At 42.9% G+C, this 27,499-nt stretch overlaps 1 protein-coding gene and 1 non-coding gene across 4 annotated transcripts in view; one reads left to right on the forward strand and one right to left on the reverse strand.

Moving 5' to 3' along the window:
• Axin1 (axin 1) overlaps positions 1–27,499 on the forward strand; it is a 50,732-nt gene that overhangs the window by 2,924 nt on the left and 20,309 nt on the right. For 2 of the 3 annotated variants that reach the window (XM_055604685.1, XM_055604686.1), the window contains exon 2: positions 962–1,920. In XM_055604685.1, the coding sequence (XP_055460660.1) occupies positions 1,043–1,920 (878 nt within the window). In that variant the 5' untranslated portion in view covers positions 962–1,042. Of the gene's footprint in view, positions 1–961; positions 1,921–27,499 lie in introns of those variants that run through there. The other variant, XM_055604684.1, reaches the window with a different exon arrangement.
• On the reverse strand, positions 6,431–6,574 carry LOC129674735 (small nucleolar RNA SNORA48). The gene has a single exon (XR_008719838.1). It is a non-coding gene; the product is annotated as a small nucleolar RNA SNORA48 (small nucleolar RNA).

The raw sequence follows: 27,499 nt of genomic DNA on the forward strand, positions 1-27,499 counted from the left end.
GCATAGGTTCCTATTCAAATCTGAAATAGTTTGGTCCCTTTTGCACACCCCACACAGCAACAAAAACTTTAGTTCCCTAAGTCTAAGAATGTAGGGGTACATTTTTTATTTGGTAGAGCTAAACCGTATTTCCTGTATGCTGCTTTATTGAAAATGCATACTTGTATTTTTAATTTTTTTTTTATCCTGTACCTTTTCTGTCTCCCAATTTCATAGTCCCTTTGCTGTCAGAGGGGAATTTCCTTATAAAAGAGAAATTAACAGCAAAGTACAGCATTCTGAATCTCTACAATTGTCTGTGTTGATAATTCATAGATGCTTTTGAATGTGGACTGTGACCTTCTATCATCAGTCCATGGTGTGGAAGGTAGCACATGATCAGTTGATCTTTTAGCTGTTGAGAGCTGGAAGGACATCTTGCTGTGTGGTTTGCTCATGAGGCATGCCAAGTATGAAAAATTATAGAGCAGACAGGAAATACAGAGATTGTTAAACTTGGCTTGTGCCTATCCACCTGAGGATCTGTAGTGTGCCTTTGGTTTCCTAGTGTCACTAGGGCAAGTGAAGTGATTGTCTTCATGTATGAGGGACCAGCTCATTGATGCTGGTGACCAGGGACAGAGGCTCCCTTCCTTCTTCCAGCTTTCCTGTCCTCCAGACATTCATTTCTTTAGCCAGGATGGTTGATCTTCAGGCCTCACCCTGAAGGCTTCCCTTGAAGGAGAGATATCCTCCATGATCCAGACTTTCACTTAGTGTGAGAGGCTTCCTTGTAAAAGTTTCCAGAAATTGTCTTAATGAGAGAGCAAAACTTGAGGTCAAAATATGTCTCTGCTGGAAGTCTGCACTGAGTCTCTGCTCCAAGTGGGAGTGGGAGGGCATCCCTGCACATCTCAAGAGAACCTCTGGTGTTTCCATGGATCACCTTTCCTAATCCTTGTCCTCTTAATGGTTTCAACAGGACAGATTGATTTCCTTGGGAGCTGTAAGTACTGAGGTATTAGGGTGCAACGCTCATTGTTCACTGACGCAGAGTCCCAAAATGAATGTCCAGGAGCAGGGTTTCCCCTTGGACCTCGGAGCAAGTTTCACCGAAGATGCCCCCCGGCCCCCAGTGCCTGGAGAAGAGGGAGAACTGGTATCTACTGATACGAGGCCTGTCAACCACAGTTTCTGCTCTGGGAAAGGTACCAGCACTAAAAGTGAGACCTCAACAGCTACCCCAAGACGTTCAGATCTGGATCTCGGATATGAGCCTGAGGGCAGTGCCTCCCCCACCCCACCGTACTTGAGGTGGGCTGAGTCACTGCATTCCTTACTGGATGACCAAGATGGAATCAGCCTGTTCAGGACTTTCCTGAAGCAGGAGGGCTGTGCTGACCTGCTGGACTTCTGGTTTGCCTGCAGTGGCTTCAGGAAGCTTGAGCCCTGTGACTCAAATGAGGAGAAGAGGCTGAAGCTGGCAAGAGCCATCTACCGAAAGTACATTCTGGATAGCAATGGCATTGTGTCCAGACAAACCAAGCCAGCCACTAAGAGCTTTATAAAGGACTGTGTCATGAAGCAGCAGATCGATCCTGCCATGTTTGACCAGGCACAGACAGAAATACAGTCCACCATGGAGGAGAATACCTACCCTTCCTTCCTTAAGTCTGACATTTATTTGGAATACACAAGGACAGGCTCAGAGAGTCCGAAGGTCTGCAGTGACCAGAGCTCAGGGTCTGGGACAGGGAAGGGCATGTCTGGATACCTGCCCACTTTGAATGAAGATGAAGAATGGAAATGTGATCAAGATGCAGATGAGGATGATGGCCGAGACTCTGTCCCCCCCAGCAGGCTCACCCAGAAGCTGTTATTGGAGACTGCTGCCCCGAGGGCCCCCTCAAGTAGACGGTACAGCGAAGGCAGAGAGCTCAGGTGAGTTTGGCACAGGGTATCCATTTTCTGTACACACCTCGGAGACCTGGCAAAGGAACAAGGGAAAGGTGTTGGTAATAGATGGCCTTGTTTTCAATCCCAGCTGAAATCTCTGCTGCTGCTGCTGCTGCTGCTGCTGCTGTTGCTGTTGCTGTTGAATTATGGTTTTATTTCTTACTTAGGTGCCTTCATACTTGTCAATAGATACCTTTTTATATTTGCAGCATTAATGCAACGAAAAATATTTGCCAGGTGTAATCCCACCTCCTTGGGAAGCTGAGGCAGGGAGATCAAAAAAATCTGGGCACCATGTAGAGATTCAAAATGAAAAGGTGTAGAGGCTTAGCAGAGTTCCTGCATAAACATGCAGGAAACTCTTGAATTCCCTCCTTAGTAACACATGTACTACTAAACATAGGGCTTTGTGAGTTATGAACATATGGCTTTGTGAATTATTAGAAGCATGAAAAGTCTTAGAAGTCATAATGTTTAAACTTTACCCTTGAGCACACAACTCAAGTCTTGCATAGAAGAACTTGATCAGAGACCCTACCCTTAATAATGGGAGGGGAATACATTCAAACGCATAGAAAATTCTAATTATTTTTATTTTAGATTTATTTTATTTTATGAGTGTGAGTGTTTTGTTTGTATGTATGTATGTATGTATGTGCACTGTATGTATGTATGCCTGCTGCTCACAAAAGTCAGAAGAGGACATCAGATCTCCTGAGACTGGAGTTAACAGATGGTTGTGAGCCTACGTGTAGGTGCTGGGAATCAAATCCAGGCTCTCTTAACTTCTAAGTCATCTCCAAACCCTTTCCTCCTCGACCTTGTTTTTTTATTTATTTGTTTGTTGTTTTTGAGACAGGGTTTCTCTGTGTAGCCTGGGCTGTCCTGGTCCTCACTTTGTCGACAAGGCTAATCTCAAACTGACAGATCCACCTGCCTCTGCTCCAAAGTGCTGGGGTTATAGGTGTGTGCCACCCACCTGCCGTTTTTTTGTTGTTTTATTTTTAATCAGTATTTTGGATTTTTCTGAGGATGAGAGAGTAGTGGGGCAGTTTCTGTGTAGTCAGTTGTTGGAGGGTTCAACAACTCCTCATGGTTGTGCTTGGAGTTCCAGAATTGGACCTTTTTCTCCATGGTTTGATCAATGAATATCAGTCCAAGTGTGCTCTGATTGTGTGTGTTCAGACATGTGCAATGTGAGCAGCAGCATAGCTTTGAAACATGTTTTTTCACCTCTCTTTGTAAAAAGGATTTTAATATTTTATTTTTCTGTGTGTGTGTGTGTGTGTGTGTGTGTGCGCATGTGTGGTAAGAGGACTACTTGTAGGAGTCACTTCTTATCTTGTGGGTTCTAGGAATGGAACACGGTCATTTGGCTTGGTGATAGCCCCCTTTATTTGCTAGGCTGTCCCTAAGCTTTACTGTTCTAAAATTCAGTATCATTGTTGTTATAAGAGGCTTGTTTGGCTGAGTTGGTGCTTGTGAGCAGAGTTGTGTTTCCTGCTTATTTTCCCAGAGCTTATAACTAGAGACTTAGCTTATCATTAATCCCAACCTGAAAACCTTTTCCAGTTGCTAAGATGGTTGGTGCTTAAAACCAGGACCGAGCTGGGTGTGGTGGCTCAAGGATCTAGTCAAGTAAGTTGTCAAGAAAGGAGGTTCATTGAACTATAAAGAAAAGCAGTAGTTAGGCATACTGGCACACACCTTAATCACAGCCTTTGGGAGGCAGAGGCAGGCAGATGCATGAGTTTGAAGCCAACCTGGTCTACAGAATGAGTTCCAAAGCAGTCAGGGCTAATAGAGAAATCCTAGAGGTGGTGTTTCAATCACAGATGGACCAGGATTGTTCGTTAAGCTTACTGTGACCATACTACACTACAAAGAATTCAAAATTGGTCACTTACAAAAGAGACAGTTCAAAGTAGACTGTTCTTATTCATTGTCATTATCTAAAACTATTTACTTAGCAAGATTTTTTAAAATGTTTTTATTGATTCTTTGTCGAGTCCCACTCATCTCCCCTTCCCCTCATATCCACCCTTCACTCTTGCAACCTACTCCCAAAATAAAACACACACACACACACACACACACACACACACACACACACACACATAACAATAAAAACAAAGCATAGAAAACATCTCATCATGGAAGCTGTAGTATGTCACAGTGTATCCTACTGTATCTCCCTCTCTCCACACATCTTCTCTTACAAATGTTCATTGCAGTGAGTCATTGGTCTGCTTTGAGATCTCTGGCACCATCAATATTGGATCCTCATGGGCACTCCTCTAGGTTATTCTGTTGTTGTCCTGTGTCATGGAGATCCTGCAGCTTTGGGACAGCAGGACTGGCCCTTTTATATGTCCCGACCATTTGCAGATTATATAGATTTTGGGGTGGAGAAATTCAGAACCCTGGATCTGGGCCTGGGTGGCAGTTGAGTTGGTCAGCCCATTTGTTCTCCCTTATCAGCACCAGCAGGGTGAGCGCTACAGTATTGCTCAGTCTTGGCCACCCAATACCACCATTGGCAGGGGCAAAATCAGCTGTCCTGCTCTCATGCCCTCCATGATGGATCCTCTACACCCATGCCTCCAGAGCCAGATGCAGTCTCTAAGGGGCTGGCTCACCAGATCAGGGCCAGCTCCTCTGTGTTGCCCAGGTGAGGTGCAGGGCCTGCTCTCCTGAGTGCTGCAGTTGGTGATGGGCAGGGATAGCTCTCCTGGGCTCATGACCTTGTGGGTGGCGTTTCCTACTGCTAGAGGTGGCGAGGGAGAAAGAGAGGATGGGGATGGGGGAATATCACCTCTGTGTTTGTGCCACCCCACGGTAGATGAGGGCAGGGTCAGCTCTCCCACACTTAACACCCTTCGGCCAGCTCACCTACACCCCTGCCACCAGGGCCAGCTCCACTGTGTTGCCTGGCTGAGGCGCAGGGCCTACTCTCCTGAATAATACCTGAAGGTGGGAGATTGGAGCAGTTCTCCAGAGTACCACATCCAGTAAGGGGCTGGGCATAAGCCATGTGGTCCCCGGTGGCAGCCCCAACAAGGGGCATCCTCTAGTAGTAGTATGAGCCATGGACATTGACACCAATCCCTGCTGCTGCATAGCCAGGGACTCAGCTGCCTCACTGGGCATCTCAGCCTGGGACCTCACCAAGGACCCAGGTGACAGAGCTGGCCACTCACAACAGGCTACTTCTCCCCACACTTTGAGTCTCTAGTTCCATCTCTCTTTCTAATGCTCAAGCTGCTCCACTTCTCTTTCTCTCCCATCTGACCACCACATTCTCACACATTGTGGTGGTTCCCACTGCAGGCAGGTATAAAGGAATTTTTTTTTTTAAGAATTCTTTTTTATTTTTAAGATTTTATTTATTTATTTATTTATTTATTTATTTATTTATTTATTTATTTATTTTATGCATATTAGTGCTCTAAGAAGGCAGTAGAGGGTGTAGATGGTTGTGAGCCACCATGTGGTTGCTGGGAATTGAACTCAGGACCTCTGGAAGAGCAGACAGTGCTCTTAACCACTGAGCTATTTCTCCAGCCCCTGTATAAAGGAATTTTAATTTAGAACACGGCTGCTCTGGCAAGAGATCACATCCAAAGACCTTCTAGGTCTCTGTAATCCAGCTGGAATATAAACATACCTTTATTCCCGGGGGACAGAGACATGCAGATTTCTGAGTTCAAGGCCAGCCTGGCACAGAGCAAGTTTTAGGTAAAGAAAAGCTTAAGTCTAGGCATTGTGGTGCACACCTTTAATTCCAGCACTCAGGAGACACAGGCATGTAGATCTTTTGAGTTCTAGTCAGTTCTGTTCAGGCAGTTTGGTTGAGTCAGTGAGTTGAGAGGCAGTGCAGTGGAGTTGAGTTTGTGGAATTCAGGGGCAATTTTATAGAGACAGGTTGCAGAGAGAGAGAACAAGCTAGACAGAGGTGAAGATAGAAAGAACCTGAGAATGAGAAGGAGCCAAAAGATTAGAACAGATTTGCCAAAATTAGTATGAGGCCAAGCAGGGCAGTTCACTCAGAAGCTGAGAGAAGACAATTTGAATCAGTCAGCTTGGAGAGGAGTTTTAAGCCAGACTGCTGAGTTGAACCAGCCAGTCAGAATTCAGAAAGAGCTAGAAAGTGTGAGTTTATTCTCACCCTTTATTCTTAGTCTCAGAGGCTGAAAACATTTGAAGCCTAGATTAGGTTGTACGGAGGCTAGAAGCTTCCAGGGCTAGGCCTAAGCTAGAAGACCAAGGCAATAAGCCCTGGAGACAATTACATCAGGTGAATAAAAAGATGCTTTACAGGCAGGCCTCTAGGTAATATCCTTGCTGCATGATGTGGCGTGATGGCAAGTGGTTGTCTGTGGCCGTCCTGTGCCTGTGCACTGGAGGGCAGGTTTGTGGGTGGCATGGGGTCTGCAGGTCTCGTCTATCTTCCTCCTCCTGCACTGTGCTGCCTGGATTTGATTTAATTTGATTTTTACGAGTCCTAGGTGTAAGATACCTTTGGCCACCATGCCAGACATGAAGATAGAACAAAGAAAGGACTGCCATCTGCTCTGCCCCTGACTGATAGAAGAACAACACCACTAACTAGGTGTCTCTTTGCCCATTGTCAGAGGGTACTTAGCAAGATTTTAAAGGACAGTTTTTTATTTTGTTTCGGGGTGTTTTTGGACACAGGGTCTTGTGCAGCCCAGGTTAGCCTTAAAAATTCTCTATGTAGCTGAAAATGACTTGAGCTTCTGAGTCTCCTGCTTCAACCTCTGGAATGCTGGTATTACAGGCATGGACCAACAGGTTATGTAGTATTGAAGATTAACCTGAGGCTGTGAATGTTGACAGACATTGGACCAAACTGACCTACATTCTTAGTACTTGTTTTATATTTTGAGACAAGACCTCAGCCCTCTAACTTGCTGTGTAGCTGAAGATGACCTTGAATTACCTATCCTATGCCTTTCATGTGCTGAGATTATTGCCAGGCTCCACTACACCTCATTTCCAACATGTCTTTTGTTGGCTGTGGTATTTGTTCATGTTTTTTGTTTGCAGTGTTAATGATCTAATTCAAGGCTCATGCATTAGAGGCAAGTACTTGCGAATAAGTTACTTTCCCCCTACATTCTTATTTGGGTATATTCTGCTTGTCGCGCAGTGGTCTGTAGTTAGGAAGCACTAGGTTGTGAATAAGAAAATCCAGTCTACTGGGATTAAATTTAGACTGAAGTGGCTACTGTTTCACATGTTTTGGTCAGAAATATCATATTTTTCTTTTTCTTTCTCTTTCTTTTTCTTTTCTTCCTCCTTTCTTTTTTATCCCCCTCTGAGACAGGATCTTACTATGTGGCCCTGGCAAATTTGGTACTCTTCATAGACTAGGCTGGCCTCAAACTCAGAGATTCTCCTGCTTCTGCCTCCTGAGTGCTAGGACTAAAGGCGAGCATCACCATACCTGACTAGCCCTTTTCTTTATAGTTCAGGTAACCCACTTGCCAACCCATTTGGTTAGATCCCTTGTGATGTAGGTGGCTGCCTCTGTGAACTTGTGCTCTGACTACCCTTGTTTACTAGTGTTTCCCACAGCAGTGAAGGAAGGTTCTTTACTGGTTTTTAATGGGGAACATTGATGCTGTTATGTCCTGTTGGTCCCTGAATGCTTAGAGGAGTGGTTCTCAACCTGTGGGTTGCAACCTTTTTGGGGGTTGTTAAATTATTCTTTCACAGGGGTCACCTAAGACCATCAGAAAACACAGATAGTTACATCATCATCATCATCATCATCATCATCATCATCATCATCATAATCATCATTATTATTTGAGATAGGGTTTCTCTGTGTAGCCTTGGCTGTCCTGGACTCGGTTTGTAGACCAGGCTGGCCTTGAACTTTCAGAGATCCACCTGCCTCTGCCTCCCAGAATGCTGGGAATACAGGCATGTGCCACCGTGCCCAGCTTACGTTATTCATAACACTAGCAAAATTACCTTTATGAAGTAGCAGTGAAAATATTTTTATGATGGGGGGGTTCATCACAACAAGAGGTTACAGTATTGAGAAACCCTGTCTTAGAACCTTATGATATATTGTTGCACTTAAGCCAAGTAGGGCCATCCTGTAAAGAAATTAGGGGACTTTACCCAGACAGCATGGCTATTCCCCAGTAGTTGGGGAGGAGTCCTCCAAAGGAAGATTGGGCCTGATGTTAATTAGGAAAAGAAAAGTTGATGCTGAATAGATGTTTAGCAAGTGTTCACTAAGAAGGAAGCCCCAACACTAAATTGTTCTGGGTGATAGCTTTACTGTGAATGACATGTTAATGAGATGTAAACAGCCAGACGTAGTATAGCAATGTACCAACAGACTTGGGTCACTGGCCTCCTTGCTTTGTGTCTATGTAATTTGGTTTCTTTGCTGTGCTCTTGTTGGTAGCTATTCTGCCTTCACAGGAGTTGCCATTCTTGTCCTCTTGTGTCACTGCATGTGCATGGTGATTTTCATAAAGATGATTTGAGGTTTGATTCTGTTAAAACTGAGAAGGCATGATACTCTTGTCTAAAAACAAGACTATTCTTGATTGTTTTTTTTCATTTATTATAGTCATGCATCATCTTTTTTCATGTGAGTATCCCTTTTTGTTTTTTCTTTCCTTTTGTGTGTGTGTGTGTGTGTGTGTGTGTTTAGCCTTGGCTGTCCTCTGCTTTCTGAGTGCTGGGATTAAAGATGTATGCTGTCTTTGTGTTTTTGAAGACAGGGTCTTTCAAGGTCTAAGCCCAGGCTGGCCTAGAACTTGCTATATAGCCACGGCTGATCTTGAGTTTCTTTCTCTTCTGTCTCTACCTTCCAGATCTTGAGATTTTAGGTATGTGCTACTACACCTGACTGACCTCTTTCTTGTTCTTTGTTTTGTTGCTTTTTAGAATTTTTAAGATTTAGTTGGGTTATAGCTCCTGGCACTGCAGATCTCTGTGAGTACAAGGCCAGCCAAGTCTACAGAGCAAATTCCTGGACAGCTGAGGCTACACAGAAACCCTGTCTCAAAAAGCCTGAAAAAATTTTTTGAAGTCATTTGTTTGGGAGGAGATGGTGGTGGTGCAGTGCCTACAAAGCCAGAAAAAGTAGTTGAATGCTTTGGAGATAGAGTTCCAGGAAGTCTTATGAGTCACCTTACCTTAGGGTTCTGGGGACTGAACTTCAGTCCTCTGCAAGAGCAGTATGTTTGGGCTCTTAATCCTGGAATCATCTCCCCAGCCTCCTTTTACTTTTCGAAGGGTCTCATTTTACCTGCCTGGTCAGCCTGGAACTCACTTTGTAGACCAGGCTGTCCTCAAAATCATAAAGATTTATTTGCCTCTGCCTTGCCTGCCTTCCCAATGCTACCACACTGGATTTTTTTTTTTTTTTTTTTTTTTTTAAAGACAGGGTTTCTCTGTATAACAAGAGTCCTGGCTGTCCTGGACTCACTTTGTAGACCAGGCTGGCCTTGAACCCACAGAGATCCATCTACCTCTGCATGAGCCATCAATGCCCAGCTCCCTTTTTTCTTTTTGAGATAGGGTCTCACCCTTAGCTCAAGCTGTTCTTGAGCTCAGCAGTCCTATCTCAGCCTCCCAAGTACTGGGATTATAAGAGTGTGTCTGAATAACTACCCACAGATTATTTGTCTTTTTTATATTTTATTTGTATGTCTGTGTTTGTGTATATGTGCATGTAGCACAGAGCACATGTGAAGATCAGAGCACAACATGCAAGCGTCTTTTCTCTTCCTCCACTGGGTTGGTCCTGGGGATTGAACTAGATTGGCAGGCGTGGCAGCTAAGCAGTTGATCTGTTTCTCCAAGGCTTGATTGATATTCATGATGTTTTGTTGTTGATTTTCATTTTTAGACGTATTGTTTTATGTGTTTATGCATGATCGAAAGTATGTGGAAGTGTACAACATATAGGAAGGTGCCTTCAGAAGCCAGAAGAAGGCTCTGCATTTCCTGGAACTAGAATTTATAGCTGGTTGTAAGTAAGCCCGATGTACCTTCTCTATAGTCCCACAGTTTTAACAGGTATGAATTAGCAGGATCCTAGCAGTTTGCTAATATTGTTTGGCACTCAGGTCCAGGGATTGTGACACACTAACTGGCAGGCTTGGGTTTTACTTTTCTTGGTTGGTGATCCTTGCCCACAAATGTCATTTGATGTTGGTCTGGGTTTCCTGACAGGTTTTAATGACAGGTCTGAAGTAAGCCCTGTCATTTGGCTGCTGGTTCTAACCCATAACTTCTCAAAAGCTCTCTTACATTTATGTTTGCTATTCTCATTCTTGCTAGCTGTGTCCTTCCCCTGTACATCATAGAGATAGTCTCCTGGATCTTTTCCTCATGTCTTTTTAAGGCCAGCCTAGTGGTTTATTCCTGGTCAGGCTTTGTTGCTGTTGCCATTGGTATTGAGAGGACTTCAGATGATATTCACAGCAGGAGAAGTGTCGTGGCTTGGCTGCCACACAGCCCTCTCCACTCAGAAACAAGGGGATCTTTTAGATATGCTGACTAACCCTTGCTTTCCAGCCCTAGCCCTCTTGGAGTTTGCCTGAGGAACTCTTAGACTTGTCTGTCAATTTATTGAGTATATCTGGTGATGGATTAAGACTCAACAATAGCCGGGCAGGGTGGTACATGCCTGTAATCCCAGCACTCAGAGAGGCAGAGGCAGGCAGATCTCAAAAGAAAAATAAAAAATAAAAAGATATAACAACAAAAAAGGGAAAAAAATGTTTGTTTTTTGAGTCAGGGTTTCTCTGTGTAGCCCTTGATGTCCTGAAACTCATTCTGTAGACCAGATTGAACTCATAGAGTTCAATCTCCCTTTGCCTACCAAGTTCTGGGGGTGGGGGTGGGGTGCCTCCCCTGCCCTGTAGAAAAAAATTGTAAGAGGAAGCACCCAGTAGGTGCATAGTTCTAAAGGTTTACTTTGGGTGGTGATTTGAGGGAGTCAGGCTCCAATGAAAATACCTAGTTGCATTTGAAAGGCTAAGAGTTGTAAGAGAACATCTGTCTAGTTTCAGAGGATGTAGTCTGCTGAGCCTGAATTTGAAGACAGGCACAGGATGTCTTAGACTGACTTGACCTGTGGCAACATCTCTTTATGGCCATTTATGACAAAAGACAGTGCATCCTTTTGTCTGGCCTCCTTGTAGCCTTCCTAAGTTCTCTTGCTGTGCCTTTGGTCATGGGGCTGAAGGAGAGAGCAAGTCTCGCTTGTTGTGCCTACCATTTTCCAGATGTCTGGCTGTTCTGTGGAGTAAACTCATATTAGATGGCCTCTGAATGAGAAACCTGGAGATTCTCCTAGATAGTCTTAGTATACAAATTTGGATTCTCAGGAAGAAACCTAGAAAGTTCTCACCCCTGGTGCCTGGTGGCTTCCTGGCCCTTTTGGAACCTACATTTCTACCTCTTTGCCATTAAGAAATGTCTGGCATTGAGGCCAGTGAGTAGCCCTGGTGTTGAGTTCCCATGGGATGTATACTTTCCCTATTTGATTCAGACCCAAAAGGTTTTCTAAAAATAATTTATTTAATTTTATTTTATGTGCATTGGTATGAGGTTGTCAGATTCCCTGGAACTAGAGACACAGTTATAAGCTGCCATGTGGGTGCTGTAGATTGAACCTGGGTCTTCTGGAAGAGCAGCAAGTGTTCTTAACCACTGAGACATCTCTCCAGCTCCCCCAGATCCAAAAAGTTTTTAAAACAAAACATTGTCTCATGTAGTCCACACTGAAAATTACTTTAAACTCCCAGTTTTCCTACCTCTACCTCCTAAGTACTAAAATTACATGTGTGAATCATCACATATAACTCAAGAACTTAAAGTAATTTTTAAAAAAATTTTTAAGTGTGTGTATATGTGTGTATGTGCATGTGTGTGCGCACACACATACACACATGTGCAAGGACTCACGGAGGCCAAAGATATTTATTCCTAGGATATTTATTCCTGGGGAGATGGAATTACAGGTAGTTGAATTGCTTGCCCAACATGGATGCTGAGAATCAAACTTTGGTCTTACCCAACAACAGTACATTCTGTGAACTGCTGAGCCATTCCTTCACTCCCTTTCCCCAAATTTTGAATGTTGTTATTTGTATGTGTGAATACACACATACCATGGTTTATGTGTATGTCTGAGAACAACTATGTGGAGTCTGTTCTTTCAGCCTTATGTGGATCCCATGGATTGAACTCCAATTGCCAGGCTTGTTTAACAAATATGTTTACTTACTGAATCATCTCAGTAGCCCTCAAGAAATGTTTTTTGTTTGTGAATATCCAGTGAAAAATATAAAAATTATTTCTGAACTAAGTAGGAGAATTTCCCTTTAATCTATTTTGATGTTCTCATACCTTTAATCAACAGAGGCAGAAGGATCTCTGTGAGTTCACGACTAACTTATATAGAGAGAGCATGTCTATCTTTTTTTGTTCTGTTTTTCAGACAGGGATTCTCTGTGTAACAGCCCTGGCTGTTCTGGAACTAACTCTGTAGGTCAAGCTGGCGTGGAACTCACAGAGATCTACCTGTCTCTGCCCTTGTGAGTGCTGGGATTAAAGGTATAGGCCACCACGCCTGGTTGAGAAAGCCTGTTTTAAAAGAGGGAGAGAGAGAGAGAAAGAGAAAGCTAGTTTTGTTTGGGGCTGGCTGGTGAGATGAGTCAGTAGTTAAAAGAGCCTGCCTTGAGCCTGAGGATCTAAGATCTGAGTTTGATCCCTGGGACATACTTAGTGAGAGAAGAAAAGGGGCTTCCACAAGTTGTTCTTTGGCATCTCCAAACATACCATGTACACACACCCATTCACATATATACAGATCCCCACAAATGAGTAAAAATGAGTAATAAGAGTTAGTTTCATAGTAAAGTTAGAAACCCCAGCTTGAGCCCAGCTTGGTGGCATGCGCCTTTGGTCCCATCACTAAAGGGAGGTAGAGTCAGGAAGATCTATGAGAGTTCAAGGGCAGCCTGGTTTACAAAGCAAGTTCTAAGACAGCCAGGGCTACACAGAAAATGTTGTCTCACCGCCTTCCTCCCCCCACCCCCCCAAAAAAAAGAAAGGAAAAAAAAAAAAAACCAAAACACTAGCTTAATAAGCTCACAGGCTATATTTTATGAAACTGACTGCCTTCCTTTTGTGTTATGGTAGTGGACATTTTGCTGTACTTTCCTGTAAAATACAGTGATGAAGTAAGGACCTGCAGAATAAGGATGTTGTAGAGAAGGCAGAGATAATGTGTGGGAGGTGCTGAGACTGTGGGTTTCAGACCCTACTGGGGCAGTAAGCCTCCTGAACAAAGTTTCTGTTAGATGCTGGTAGAATTCACATCTGGGTTGCACATACGTGCAAAGGTAGGATGGAGGGTGAACCATTGAGGATTCTAACATTAGGTCTTCTCTGCCCTAACTTCTCTTATACGCTTTCTTCTATCAGAAATGGCAGCCCAAACTCCTTAGCCACCCATGTCAGGTCAGCAACATTCCTGGTCCTACTTCTATGTAGAATGGTGTTAGATCCACGCCTCTACTTGCCCTTCTCACTGCTCTTCTGTTGGATCACCGCAGGAACCTCCTGACAAAGTCTTGCTTTCCCAGCTTTACAGTATCAAACCAGTTCTTAAAGGTATCACCCCTTCTACCAACGCCGCAGAGATTTCCAGTGTGCCCTAATGGACCCACCATGCTATCTGTACATGCCTATCAAGAAGAGTCTTTCCCAGCTTTAGTCATGCAAAGCTCCACAGTTTGACAGAACTCCATAGCAACCATGAAGTACTATGGATAGGAGTCAGACAAAGAGATCAGGATCAACTCCAGTCGCGAGCTCCCAGGACTTGTGATGCTGGTCCCTGGTACTGGTTTGGTGGGTTTGTGAATGGGAAGCACTTACAGACAACATAAGACTGAACACTTTATGGAGTCTGTCTGTGTGGACCATGCTACCTTAGCTCTTACCCACAGCAGTGTTTGAAAATAGCAAATAATGTATTTATCACAGGCTGGTGGTGTGTGTACATTTCATTGTGGCATCGGTATCGTCTTTTCTGAAATTAATCTGCCTGTAGGTCAGATACCGGGAGACTCTGTCCTTGTGTCAGTAATCGAGTTGGTCATGAAATCTAAGTTTGGCCTGTGCCCTCTGGCTCTGCCAATTTGTCTATAATCTGGATATCATATATTTTGGTTTACCCTGTAGCTCATGGTTGTGGCTGAGTTGTGGGAGTTGGTAAAAAGCAAGTTAGTCTAACACTGTCCAGTCTAAGGCTCTATACCCTTGTGTGGGAGGAAACTAGCTTTGCTTTTCCACACTGTACCTCACCGGTAAGAACACACCACTCTGTGAGTCGTACAACCCTTTCAAAATTAAACATTCTAAAAAGTCTGTGATCTGCAGAAACATTCAGGATATCTCTTCTGTCACTTCTGTGGGATGGGCTGCCATCTGACATTGAACATCCTCCTACCACTTCAGCATCTTTCTGTGGAACTAAGACATTTAGTGTTTGGGAAAGCCCTAGTCTTCCCTACCCCTAAAACCCATTCCCAGTCTTCTATAGGTCATTCATCAATAAATCTAGAAAGTGAGTGTGGCTCTTGTTTGGTTGGGCAGTGGTCAGCTCTATGCTGCATGTCTCTAGCTTGGGTGGGTACTGTTCCTGCCAGCAGGAAGAATGACTGCTGTGGACCTCTTCTGAGCTCTGTGCCCTTTTAAGTAGTAGAAATGTTTTTCTCTTCCTTTCCTCCTCCCCCCCCCCCCGCCCCCAGGAGAGAGGAGAGAGGTGGTGATGGTATTGATTGTCTTCATATTTCACCTAATTCATCTCTAGTCTGCTGGGCACATTTTTTGGAGGCAGATGTTCATGCATCTCTATAGTGCCCTGTTTTCCTCTGCTATCATTCATCAGAGTTAGTTCCCCAGGGATGCTCTTCTGTACCGTTGGCTACATGGATGTCTTCTTTATCATGTATGCTCAGACATACATGCAGGTGAAGTACCCATACACATGAAATAAAACAAAAGGATTTTGACTTAGATAGGCTTGTTGGTTCATAACTTTAATGCCATCCTAGTACTTGGGAGAGGCTGAGGCCTTCTAGATCAAGACCAACCTGGCTAACAGAGTGAGACCCTGTCTCAAAAAGGCAAAAATAAACAAAGCTTTCCAAAAAGGTTGTGTTTTATTTATTAATTCATTTATTTATTTGGTTTGCACATATACCCATCTTCTACATTTTATTCAGTTTTCCCCCATCCCAAACCCCGAGGCAGGGTTTCTCTTTGTAGCCCTGGCTGTCCTGGATTTTACTTTGTAGACTAGTCTGGCTTCTATCTCAGAGGTTAGCCTGCCTCTGCCCCTGAATGTTGGGATTAAAGGCATGTGCCACCACCCCTGGGCTTTTTGAGATAGTGTCTATTTAATTTTGGCTGTCCTAGAATTTGATAAGTAGATCAGGCTGGCCTCAGACTTACAGAGCTCCTTCAACCTCTGCCTCTGAGTGCTGGGATTAAAGACATGTCACCAAGGCTGGCCTCAAAAGGTATTCTTTTGAAGTGGGCATGGTACCATGTATCTGTATCACTTGAGTCTAGGAATTCAAACAAAAATCCAACAAGCCTGGCAGTAATCCTAGCACAGGGACTGAGACAGGAGAGTCACAGGTTTGATACTGTTGTACATAATGAGTTTTAGGACAGCAAGATTCAGTCTTAAAATCAAAACCTCCAACCCCACCCCACTCCTAAAAAATACACTTAAAAATAAAAAAAAAAGTGCATGCAGAGCAATTAGATGTGTCACTTGGTAAAGACACTTGCTGACCACTTGAGTTTGATCCCTACAACCTATATGACTTCCACAAGTTGTCCTTTAATCTCAGAATTTGGGGCAGAGGCAGCAGAGGCAGGAGGATGAAATAAAACTGTGATTTTGATACTAGCCTGGTCTACAGAGTGAGTTCCAGGACAGCCAGGGCTACACAGAGAAACCCTGTCTCAAAACAAAAACAATCAAACAAAAATGCCAAACAATAAAAAAAATGGGGCATCTTAACATTTTTTAAAAAGATGCATTTGTTTTTGTTTTGTATTTTTGTGTGATTTCTTTTAATATGATTTTGGGAATTTTTTTCCTGAAGTTATGTATTTTAACAGTGTTAATAAAACATTCACATACAAAAATCCTTAAGTATCTTTTTACATTTAAAAATTAAAAGAATTAGCTGGGAGGTGGTGGTGCATACCTTTAATCCCAGCATTCGGGAGGCAGAGACAGGTGTATCTCCGTGAGTTCGAGGCCAGCCTGGGCTACATATGAGTTCCAGGAGAGTCAAGGCTATACAGAGAAACCCTGTCTCAAAAAACCTAAATAAATAAATAAGCCAGATATAGAGATATAGAGTGGTGGTGTATGCCTTTAATGCCAGCACTTGGGAGGCAGAGGCAGGTGGATCTCTGAGAGTTCGAGTCCTGGAGCTACAGAAGACTCTGTCTCAAAAACAAAAACAGACAAACAAAAAAAGGCCAGGTGTGGTGTTGTATGTCTTTAATCCCAGCATTGGAGAGGCAGAGGCAGGTGGATCTCTGAGGTCGAGGCCAGCCAGGGCTACACAGACAAATCCTGTTTCAAAACAAACAAACAATTCAAAGAACTAACTTGCCAAGGCAGTGAGTGGTATATACCTTTAATCCCAACCCTGGGGCAGCAGAGGCAGGTGGATCTTTGAGATCCACCTTTGGATCTTAAGGCCAGCTTGATCTACATGGTAAGTCCCACCTCTAAATATATTAATAATTAAAAACCAAGGCATCTAGTACTTGCAAAAAGAACAGATTTATACTATATATTTAAAGATTTATGTTTACTTATGGCTATGTTCTGTGTCAGTGAATGTTAAATGAGTACAGGTACCTGTTGAGACCAGAGAGGGTGTTAGACTCACTGGAGCTAGAGTTACAGGCAGTTGTGAGCTATCTAATATGGGTGATGGAACCAAGATTGGGTCTTCTGTAAGAGCAACAAGCACTGTTCAACTACTGAGCCATTTCTCCAACCCCTGCAAAATGTATATTCTGACAAACAGTCAGAGGATCCAGTTTGCTTTCCATTGTCTACATAGTAGTTCACAACCTCTGTAACTCCAGTTCTAGGGCATCCAACCCTCTTTTCTGGTTTCTACAGGTATCAGGCTCACAACTAGTACACAAACATACACACAGGCAAGACACCCATTCCACATAGAGTAAAAACAATGAAATACATCAACATATTTTTTGGGGAAAATACAAACAGGATATATTACAAATTTATGGAGCAATAACTTTCTTCAGTTCACACCATGCAAAAAGTACATTAATCAAGATATACAAGCTTTGGTAGGTTCTAAACTGAAGAATTTTTTTTTCTTTTATTTCTCTGCAGAATCCTTAAGGCCTAGCCTGGTTTGGCGGCCTAATCCTTTAATCCCAGCACTTGGGAGGCAGAGGCAGAGGCAGGAGGATCTCTGTGAGTTCGAGGCTAACCTGGTCTACAAAGCGAGTTCCAGGACAGCCAAGGATGTTACACAGAGAAACCCTATCTTGGAAAAAAACTAGCCTTTCTATTGGAAGGTAAACAATATTACAGATCAACAGACCCAACCAACCTGTTGTTTATTATGAATCAACTGAACTTTCTTCAAGTGGCTGAAGTTTCTCATGTTCTTATTATTTTGGTAAAACTGTGCTGTCCAGCTCTTGTTTGTATTTGGTTCATCAGAGACTAAATTGAAGTTAAGATAGAAGGTAGTCCATCAACTCTGAAGAATACCCAAACATGCTACCATGGTTATACACAATTGGATGAAACATTTTGGATAAAAACCTAATAGCTGTGTATTTGGATATTCTTTAGAAAATTCTATTCTAAAATTCTGTTAGAAAGTGCTGCCTTACAGAGTATCCCTTCTGTTCCAAGTATTACTGTACTCCGTGAATGATATTTTCAGTCAGGGCCCCACTAACACCCTACAGGTGGATCAGTCCTCTTGCAATTGCTTGAAATCCGTAGGAACTTTCTTAATTCAGACTGGGGTTGGCATGCTCTGTAATTGCCTCATGGGCAGTCTGAAAGAAGTTCTCAGCCAGGCAGTGGTGGCGCAGGCCTGTAATCCCAGCACTCAGGAGGCAGAGGCAGGTGGATCTCTTGTGAGTTTGAGGCCAGCCTGGTCTACAGAGTGAGTTCCAGAATAGCCAAAGCTATACAGAGAAGCCCTGTCTTGAAAACCAAAAAAAGAAAGAAGAAATAAGTCGTCTGTGTCTGCATTCCCATACCCCCAGTGGTCAACCACAGCGGTTTACTGTTTCTGAGACTGTACAAGCAGCCTCTGATTTTGATTTTTTTTTAATTAAAAAAAATATTATTTTATGTGTATGAGTGTTTTGCCTACATGTATACTTGTGCAGCATGTACATGCCTGGTACCTGCAGAGGCTAGGAGAGGACATCTTGAACTGCAGTTACAGACAATTATTAGTGGCCAAGTTGATGCTGGGAATCTAACCCAAGGGTCTCTGGAAGAGCAGCCAGTACTCTTCACCTCTGAAACATCTCTTTAGGCCCTGAGATATTTCATTTTATTTATTTTTAAATTGTGTGTGTAAGTATGCATGAACACCTGAGGGGGCCTAACGTGTCAGATCTCTAGAGATGAAGTTACAGGTGATTTTGAGCCATTTGACATGGGAGCTGAGACTAGACGTGGGTCCCCTGTCAGAGCAGTAAGAGCTCTTAATTGCTAAGCCCTCTTTTCCAGCTCTTCTTTAAAAAAATTTTTTTTAATTTAATGTAAATGGGTGTTTGGCCTACATATCTGTATGCATATATAATCTTTGAGTACCTGATGCTTTTGGAAGACAGAGAGTGTCAGATTCTCCTGGAACTGGAGTTATAGACTGTTTTTAGTTGCCATGTGGGTGCTGGAAATTGAACCTAGGTTTTTTTCAAAAACAAGTACTCCTAACTGCTGAGCCATTTCTCTAGCCCAGTCGTGAATCTTCTTAGACTCTTTACTAACTTGAAGTGTACTATACACTGTAATAATGAGCGATAAACTAGTTTTTCCTGAAGACCTGTTTCTCAAAGCCTTCTATATTCCTACTCTAGCTGAAAGAGTTACCCTCAGGCATCCTGTGGTTCTCCGTGCCGTAGTACTAGGTGCTGTGTTGCCTTGGTGCTTGGTAGTGTATGTGGTGTTCAATATTGTGGTACTGGGTGTATGGTGTCAGCAGTATGGGTGGGCCTGGCTACTGTGTCCTGAGATGCTGTGTTATGGTGTGCTATGCTCAGTGCTGTGGGTAATACATAATGTGGCTGAGTGCTGTGCTACTACTGGGGATTGGGTTAGTAGTATATATGATACTAGTTGCTGTTCTTGTATATAATTGTCAAACATACTTTGGAGCCTAGTTGAGAAGGAATTAATTGTGTGGCATGTCTCTCAGGTTTGGTGCATTATGCCTTTATGCTAGAGTTGATCTAAACTAGTAGCCCATTCAGTGGCTATGACTTCTTTACCAGGGTATCTTTTATTTGGGACAAGGTCTTGCTATATAGCCCAGATTAGCCGAGGACTTGAGTTATGGTTCAGGCTTGCCTCAAACTCAACAGAGTGATACTCCTCCTTTCACCTTCTGAGTGCTGCTGATGGTATTACAGGTGTCAGTTACCACACTTGTTTTCTCTAAGTTGTTGGGTATTGAATCTGGGGCCCTACTCATGCTGAATAGGCACACTATCATTGAGCTACATGCCTACCTTACCCTTAGGATGGCTTTGAATGTGTTCTTTGTTGTTAATATTCTCTTATAATACTGCAGGTTTTTCCTCTGAGGTTTCTTTTATTGTAAAGAAGAAATTTGTCTTTCAGTTACGAGTTTTGATAATTTCTTCTCTCTGGTGTAATTTTTTAGATACTTTTGTTCCTTTCTACCTTTTTTTTTTTTTTTTTTTTTTTTAAATTTAGAGAGCAGATCCTGGATCTTATGAAATGAGATCCCACCCCTTTTTTGAGGGTTAGTATCTTACTATGTGGCTCTGGATGGCCTGAAATTCACTATGTAGCTCAGGCTGGCCTTGATCTTGCAGCAATCATCCTTCCCCTACTTTTTGAATGCTGGGATTACAGGTATGCACCACCACACTTGGGCCTTAAAACATTTTTTTTTTAACATAATAATTTAGGGGGAAAGATATGTGGACTAGCCAGTTAGAGAAGGTCACTTGTGAACCCCATGTAACATGAAGTTGGTGGTGGAAGGTCATTTATTGTAGAAGTTCATAATGAGCCTGTGAGTGAAAATTGCATCCTTCTCAGGAACATAGTAGTCTGATTTTTAGTCTTGATTTATAATGTGTTTGCTTCCACCTGATCCTTTTGAGGATCTTTGCTTATGATAAGAAAATTGGGCCTGGTCATGGTGTTGCACGCATTTAGTCCCAGCAGTCAGGAGATAGAGGCAGCCAATCTCTGAACTTGAGGCCAGCCTGATACACACAGCAAGATCCAGGCCAGCCAAGGCTATGAAACCATTTTAACAAATTTGGAAAGAAAGGAAGAAGATTGGTTTCTTTCCTGGTAGTCAACTATTTTCTGGCCACCAGAGGCCAAAGTAAACAGTATACATGGCCTCACAAAAGCAGAAAATAGCAAAGAGCACATTGAGCTCATTATGACTGTCTATTTAAAATGTTGTTTTTTTATTGTGTGTATGTATATGTGTGCATGCATGTTTTGTGTGTATGTGTGGGTGTGTCTGTGGTGACAGAGATTACCAAGTGTCTTTTTTCTCACATATATTTATTGAGGCAGGGTCTCTCTCTTGAGCCTATTGTTTGCTGATTCTGTTATGCTTGCTCCTCTTCCCAAGCACTAGGATTATTGGGGGTCGGAGAAATCCCATCCACCTGTCATTTACGTGGCTCTTGGGTGTGAGGAACAAAGACTCCTTAGTGAAAAGCAAGGCACTTCTACAACCTTACAGAGTTAGGTGTGTGTCAGCTCAGAGTGGAGGGTGAACTGATTGAGTGCAGAGGAGTTTTTACAATTTTAAACAGAGGTTCCTTTCTCTTTTTCTTCATTGGGTGACTAATCAGGAGAGTACATCTTAATATCATCTCCATCTTTTTCTTTCCTTTTGCCACCTACATTTGTCTAGTTTTCAACAGAGATCATGGATGGATTCATCTCTGTTTTACATCCTGTTTCTTTTAAAGCTTATTAGACATGTATGTGACTTTGTCACATCTATAGACAAACTTGGCTTTTAATAATTTTCTATTTTAAAGTTCTAGTTTAGGCTGGAGAGATGGCTCAGCTCTTCCAGAGATTCTGAGTTCAATCCTTGGTAACCACATGGTAGCTCACAACCATCTATAATGTGATCTGATGCCCTCTTCTGGTGTGCAGGTGTACATGCAGATAGAGTACCCATATACATAAAAATAAATAAATAATCTTTAAAAAAATGATAAACTCCTAGTTTAGGTGAGGGAAGAGCTAAACTAGCAGTTTGAATGCAAGAGTGTAGCTAGATTTGCAGAAGCTAGAAAAGGTGTAGTGTTTTTATCCGTATCTGAATCTAAGCTGGCTCAACACACTTTTGAGTGTATGTATGTGTACCACATGTCCCTTGGAGGTCAGAAGGGGATGTTATATACTCAAGTGGGAGTGATTCTGAGCTGCCATGTGGATGCTGAGAACAGTGAACACTTTGAATCACTCTCTCCAGCCATCTCTCCAGCCCATATATATATATATTAATTTCTTATATGGGGATCTGAGCTCAGTCCCTTAAATGCCTCGTGCTTTACACTGAGCCAGCTCGCTAGTGCCTGTAAATACATTTTGACCTTGACTAAGTTCATTAAGTGCAAAGTGTTTACAGTTTTAATAAGTTGTGTTTTACGCACATGCACAAACATGTTTTCTTAAGGTAAATGTCCTGGGTTAAGGTACCACATCTGAGAGTTCCTTCATGGCTGTCTTTGGGTTAATGGTAGATACATACTTCCCTCTACATCTCAAAGAAGCATAAGACTGGATACAGGCTGGGTGCACACCTTTAATTCTAGCAGTTGGGAGGCAGAGACAGATAGATAGATCTCTCTGAGTTCAAAGCCGGCCTGATCTATATAGTGAGTTCCAGGTCTACATAGTGAGACCCCGCCTTGAAAATAAAACAAGAAAAAAGGAAGGAAAAAGGGATGGACACAGCACCTACATGTATCCCAAAGTTGACGTTCTTAAGTATGTGCTTTTTACAGTGCTTATATGACTGTCTTGAGTTGTGAAGGAGAAGTGGCATGTTTTTGGAACTGACAGTTCTCTAAAGTACCTGCTATTAGGTCACGATAGAGGGAGGGGCTGACATTTCCACACATTGACACCTTCCCTCTCTTTAGACAAGGCCTTACTACCCTCCTGCCTCAGCCTCCTTTGTGCTGAGATTACAAGTTTTATATCAACACTCAGCTATTCCACTTTTTTATTAATTTATTTATTCACTGTACATCCTGATTACACCCCCCATCTCATTCCCCCTTTACATGCCCCTCCCTCATACTCCTTCTCAGAGAAGGGGAAGGTACCCCATGGGTACCAACCTGTCTTGGCACACTAAGTTGTTGCAGGACTAGGCACATCTCCCACTGAGGCCAGACAAGGCAGCCCATTAGGGGAATGGGATCCAAAGGGAGGCGTCAGAGTTAGAGAGGACCCACATGAAGACCACCAAGCTGCGCGTCTGCTGCATATGTGCAGGGGCCCTAGCATCAGTCCGTGTATGCTGTTTGGTTGGTTGGTGGTTCAGTCTCTGTGGACCCAGGTTAGTTGACTTTGTAAAGATTTATTTATTATTTACATAGTACTGTCTGCGTGCATGCCAGAAGAGGGAACCAGATCTCGTTATAGATGGTTGTAAGCCACCATGTAGTTGCTGAGAGTTGAACTCAGGACCTTTGGAAGAACGGCCAGTGTTCTTAACCCCTGAGCCATCTCTCCAGGCCCCTCTACTTTTTTTTTATCCTGCTAATTAAACCTCACTTCATCAAAGAGTGTTTTGTTTTGTTTAATCAGAGATAGATGAATTTATGAGTTCAAGGACAGCTGGAAGGCTACACAGAGAAACCCTGCCTTGAAAAACCAAGAGAGGAAGAGAGACTGTCTTTGTGATCCTGGCTGCCTTGGAACTCACTATGTAGACCATGCTGGCCTTGAACTCAGAGATTCTCTTGTCTCTGCCACCTGAGTGCTGTGATTAAAGGCATATGCCACCATGATTAAACTCAGGTCCTTGTGCTTGCATAATAGACATTTTATAATTGAGCTGTTTTCTTCCCAGCACTAAGATAAGTATTTTCATTGAGCCATGTTAGAAGGTTTCCTAGGAAGCCCAAATAGCTTTCCTAGAAGCTATTTAGATACCAAGTAGCTTCTAGCTGGGAGACAAATGAAGCAGGGATTGAGATGCTATAGCAGTGTCATGTGGGTTTGGTTCCCAGCACCTATATCAGGTGGTTCAGAATTGCCTGTACCTCCCAGTTTTAGGAGATACAATACCTTCTGGTCTCTGTAGGTACCAGGCATACACATGGTGCACCTGCATATATGAGTATATGTGTGTCCACTCTGGGTTGGCCATGGGTAACCACAGTGGCCATTCTGAATGCCAGCTGATACTTGGTGTAATAAGGGGTGGGAAAGAAGCATTGAGTGCCCTGGATACCTACGTAGCATTCTAGGGCATGTTGCTGAACCAGGGTGAGCAGCAGAGGCCAAGTGAATGGAGTGTTAGAGCATCGCTGCAGCTCAGACTGAAAACATCCAGGAGCTACAGAGTTTGACTTTGTATGAAGTGTGAGCTGTAGATCAAAGTTTATTCTTTGTGTCTGTGCATGTCTAGGTACTGTAGCACCATTTATTGAAAAGCCTGTCTTTTCGCAATCAAATTGCTTTCATACTTTTGTCAAGTTGGCCATGTTTGCCTAAATTCCATTAAGTTTTGAGAACTTGGAAAAGTGCAGAGAGCTGACTGTGGTGATGCATGCACACTTAAAATATCCCCTCCATGGCCACACACTTGTAGATGGATCAGGAGTTTAAAGGCCATCCTTGGGCTACATATTAAGGCCAGCCTGGGCTACATAAAATCCTGCCTCAAAAACCCAGTAAACAAAGAAACAAATAAATAAATAGGAAGAAAACTGCAGAAATTTCAGGAGTCTCGTGTGCCTTGTATGTCTTTGTGCAGGTTCACAGGTACACACAACACTGCTTTCAGGCATACCCAATCCTCTTTCTGGTTCTCGGCTGTCTTTCTACTTCTCTGTGACATTCTCTCTTACACATCATTGACAGGGCATTTCTTATCACATCAACTAAATGGTGTGTCTGTTTTCAGTAGAGCAGTTGGATGGCTGACTTCGACCCCTGAGCCAGTGCTGTTGTTTCTGAGTTTTGGAAGGCATGGACAACTGGTAGCTCCCTCCTCCTTTTGTTTCCTCTTACCTGAGATGTTCTTTTGAACCTTAGGGATTGTATATATGGAATACATATGTATGTTATATATACATATGTATATATATGTGTGTGTGTGTATATATATGTTCTTTGGACCTTGGGGATTGTATATAGGTGTGTGTGTATTTGTGTTTCTCTTTGGACCTTGGGGACTGTATATATAGTATACATATATGTGTGTATATATATGTAGGGGAGTTCTCTCTCGATCTTAGGAATTGCATATATAGTAGATACTGTTCTTCACTGAATTGTGTGAAACACAGACTTACCACACACGTAAATTACGTACCTGGGACTGTGTGGGTAGAGAGAGTATGCACCAGGTTGTGGAGTGGAATGGGAGGCAGTTGAGTGTATTCAAGGAATTCTCCACCCTGCTAGACTGTTGGATGTTGCTACTACTGGGGCACTGTTAACAGTCTGGAGGGCAGAGACCAAACCAGTAATTATAGAAAGGTGACAATTGTAAAATTTAATCTTTTTTCCTTATTCATTTCTTTTTTTAAAGACAGGGCCTTTACTGTATAGTTCTGGCTAGCCTAGAACTCTTGAGTATAGACCATGCAGACAACCCTCAAGTTGTAGTAATCCCCTGAATCAGCCTCCTCTTGATTTGCTGGAATTATGGACATATGCCACCACATGACTTTTTTTATTTTTTTTTCAACCCCTGTTTTTTTTCAGACAGTGTTTGTCTGTGTGTAGTCCTTAGCTGTCCTGGAACTTGCTCTGTAGACCAGGCTGGCGTCAAACTCAGAGGCCCATCTGCCTGTATAACACCACTGCCAGATGAATGGTTTAGCATTAAGCAGGGTTCTGAGTTTTACTACTGTAGTTGTGTGGTGGTAGTGACAGTGTTGGTTGACACAACTGTGACTGAATTTAAACTTGGAGGATAATAGTGTTTGAAAAAACATGTTTCAGCTGGGTGCAGTGGCACATGCCAGTAATCCCAGCATTCAGGGAGACAGGCAGGTGGATCACTGTGAATTTGAAGCCTTCCTGGTCTACAAAATGAGTCCAGGACAGCCAAGGGTACACAGAGAAACCCTGTCTTGAAACAAACAAAACATGTTTCTGCACACTTCGCCATAGAACATAAAGTCATAGACTGACCAACAGCCATACATGGGGTTAGGGGCCTGACACGGACATCATGGTACTTGATGCTGATTCCAAAGAGCTGGTTTCTCAAGCATCTGGCAGCCTCTTGGCAATTAACATAATACATCCCAGGTTGAGGCTGCTGGTCTTGCCTGTCCAACCATGACACATTAGTGCCCAGTACAAATAATCTGGGGCTGTAGTTTGTGGTCAAAATGCTCTGGCTGACAGATGGCTTCATTTCCCCACCACTTTGGCTTCCCCAAGTATTCTTGTTTTTTAGATTTACTGATTTATTTTATGTAGATGAGTACCTATCTGCATGTGTGCCTGCATTCCAGAAGGGGGCATTAGATTCTAGAATAGATGGTTGTGAACCACCATGTGGTTGCTGGGAATTGAATTTACAACCTTTGGAAGAACAAACAGTGCTCTTAACAGCTAAGCTATCTCCAACCCCTCCCATGTATTCCTGCACTTCAAGAATAAGAGGAGTGTTAATGATGCACTGTTCTTATAAATGTCACCTTTCTTTCTGAGTTTAGCTGCTGTGCCTTCTGTAGTACAGAGGCAAAGGGTCAAGCTGTGCTTTTTAAGGCTAAATGTTGTGTGGCCCAGCTGATAGCCCATATATTCTAGGGGATAATAGATTGGGATTCTGAGAAGCCTATCCAGTCACATCTTGTTGAAGGGCCCTTGCACAGTTGATGGAGTTAGAATGTTCTAGAAGATTCTGTTTACTTGGAACATGAATGTCCAAAAGGAGGCCTATTCCCTTAGAAACAATTTGGCTTTTTCTTCTTCTACACTAAGGGTATGTTAAAGTGCCTGGCAGTCAAGCACAGTCTCTGGCTTACTGTTTAATGGGAGGGGCTGTAACCCTAGGATCCAGGGTCCAAATAGCTGAACCTCTCAAATGACCTCATCCTTGTTATTTTCTAATTACTGACTGCAGGTGCGGTGAGTAGTGCTATTGAAGGTCATACTGTACAGCCCTGGCTGGCCTAGAATTCTTACCATCAGTGGTTTTCAACCTGTGGGTCATGACCCCTTTTGGCAAACCTCTGTCTCCAAAAAGATCTACATTGCAATTCATAACAGTAGCAAGAAGAGAGTTTGGCAGGAGGCCCTATAGATCAGTGATTCTCAACTTCCTAATGCTGTGACCCTTTAATACAGTTCCTCATGTTGGTGACCCCCACCAGTTATTTTTGTTGCTGCTTCATAACTAATTTTGCTACTGTTATGAATAATAGATAGCTGATATGCAGGATATCTAATTCATGACCCTTGTGAAAGGGTTGTTTAACACCCCCCAGGAGGTCGTGACTCACATGTTGAGAACCACTGGTACCGAGTTAGCACAGCAGTATAGAATCTAGCTAGATTCCTGTGTTAAAAGTGAGGTTAGGATGTGACCAAGAGTAGCACTTAAATTACGGATTATGTAGTGGTTAGTGCTAACAACTGGTCATCCATTGTGGGGTTAGGGGGTCAACTAGATTTTATGTGTGTATAAATCTAATTCAGATAAAGAAAAAAATTAAAACAAGCTGGATGTGCTGTCACATTCCTGTAATCCCAACACTCTGGGAGGGAGGCAGAATCAGATGGATCTCTGTGAGTTTGAGGCCAGCCTGGTCTACAAAGTGAGTCCAGGACAGTCAAGGCTACACAGAGAAACTGTCTTGAAAAACAAAACAAGGGGCTGGAGAGACGGCTCAGAGGTTAAGAACACTTGCTGTTCTTCTGAAGGTCCTGAGTTCAATTCCCAGTCAACCACATGGTGGCTCAGAACAATCTATAGTAAGATCTGGCGTGCAGGCAGAATGTTGTATAAATAAT

This window comes from Psammomys obesus, unplaced genomic scaffold (genome assembly GCF_907164565.1).
Source record: "Psammomys obesus unplaced genomic scaffold, mPsaObe1.curated_primary_1811, whole genome shotgun sequence".
Lineage (NCBI taxonomy): Eukaryota > Metazoa > Chordata > Mammalia > Rodentia > Muridae > Psammomys > Psammomys obesus.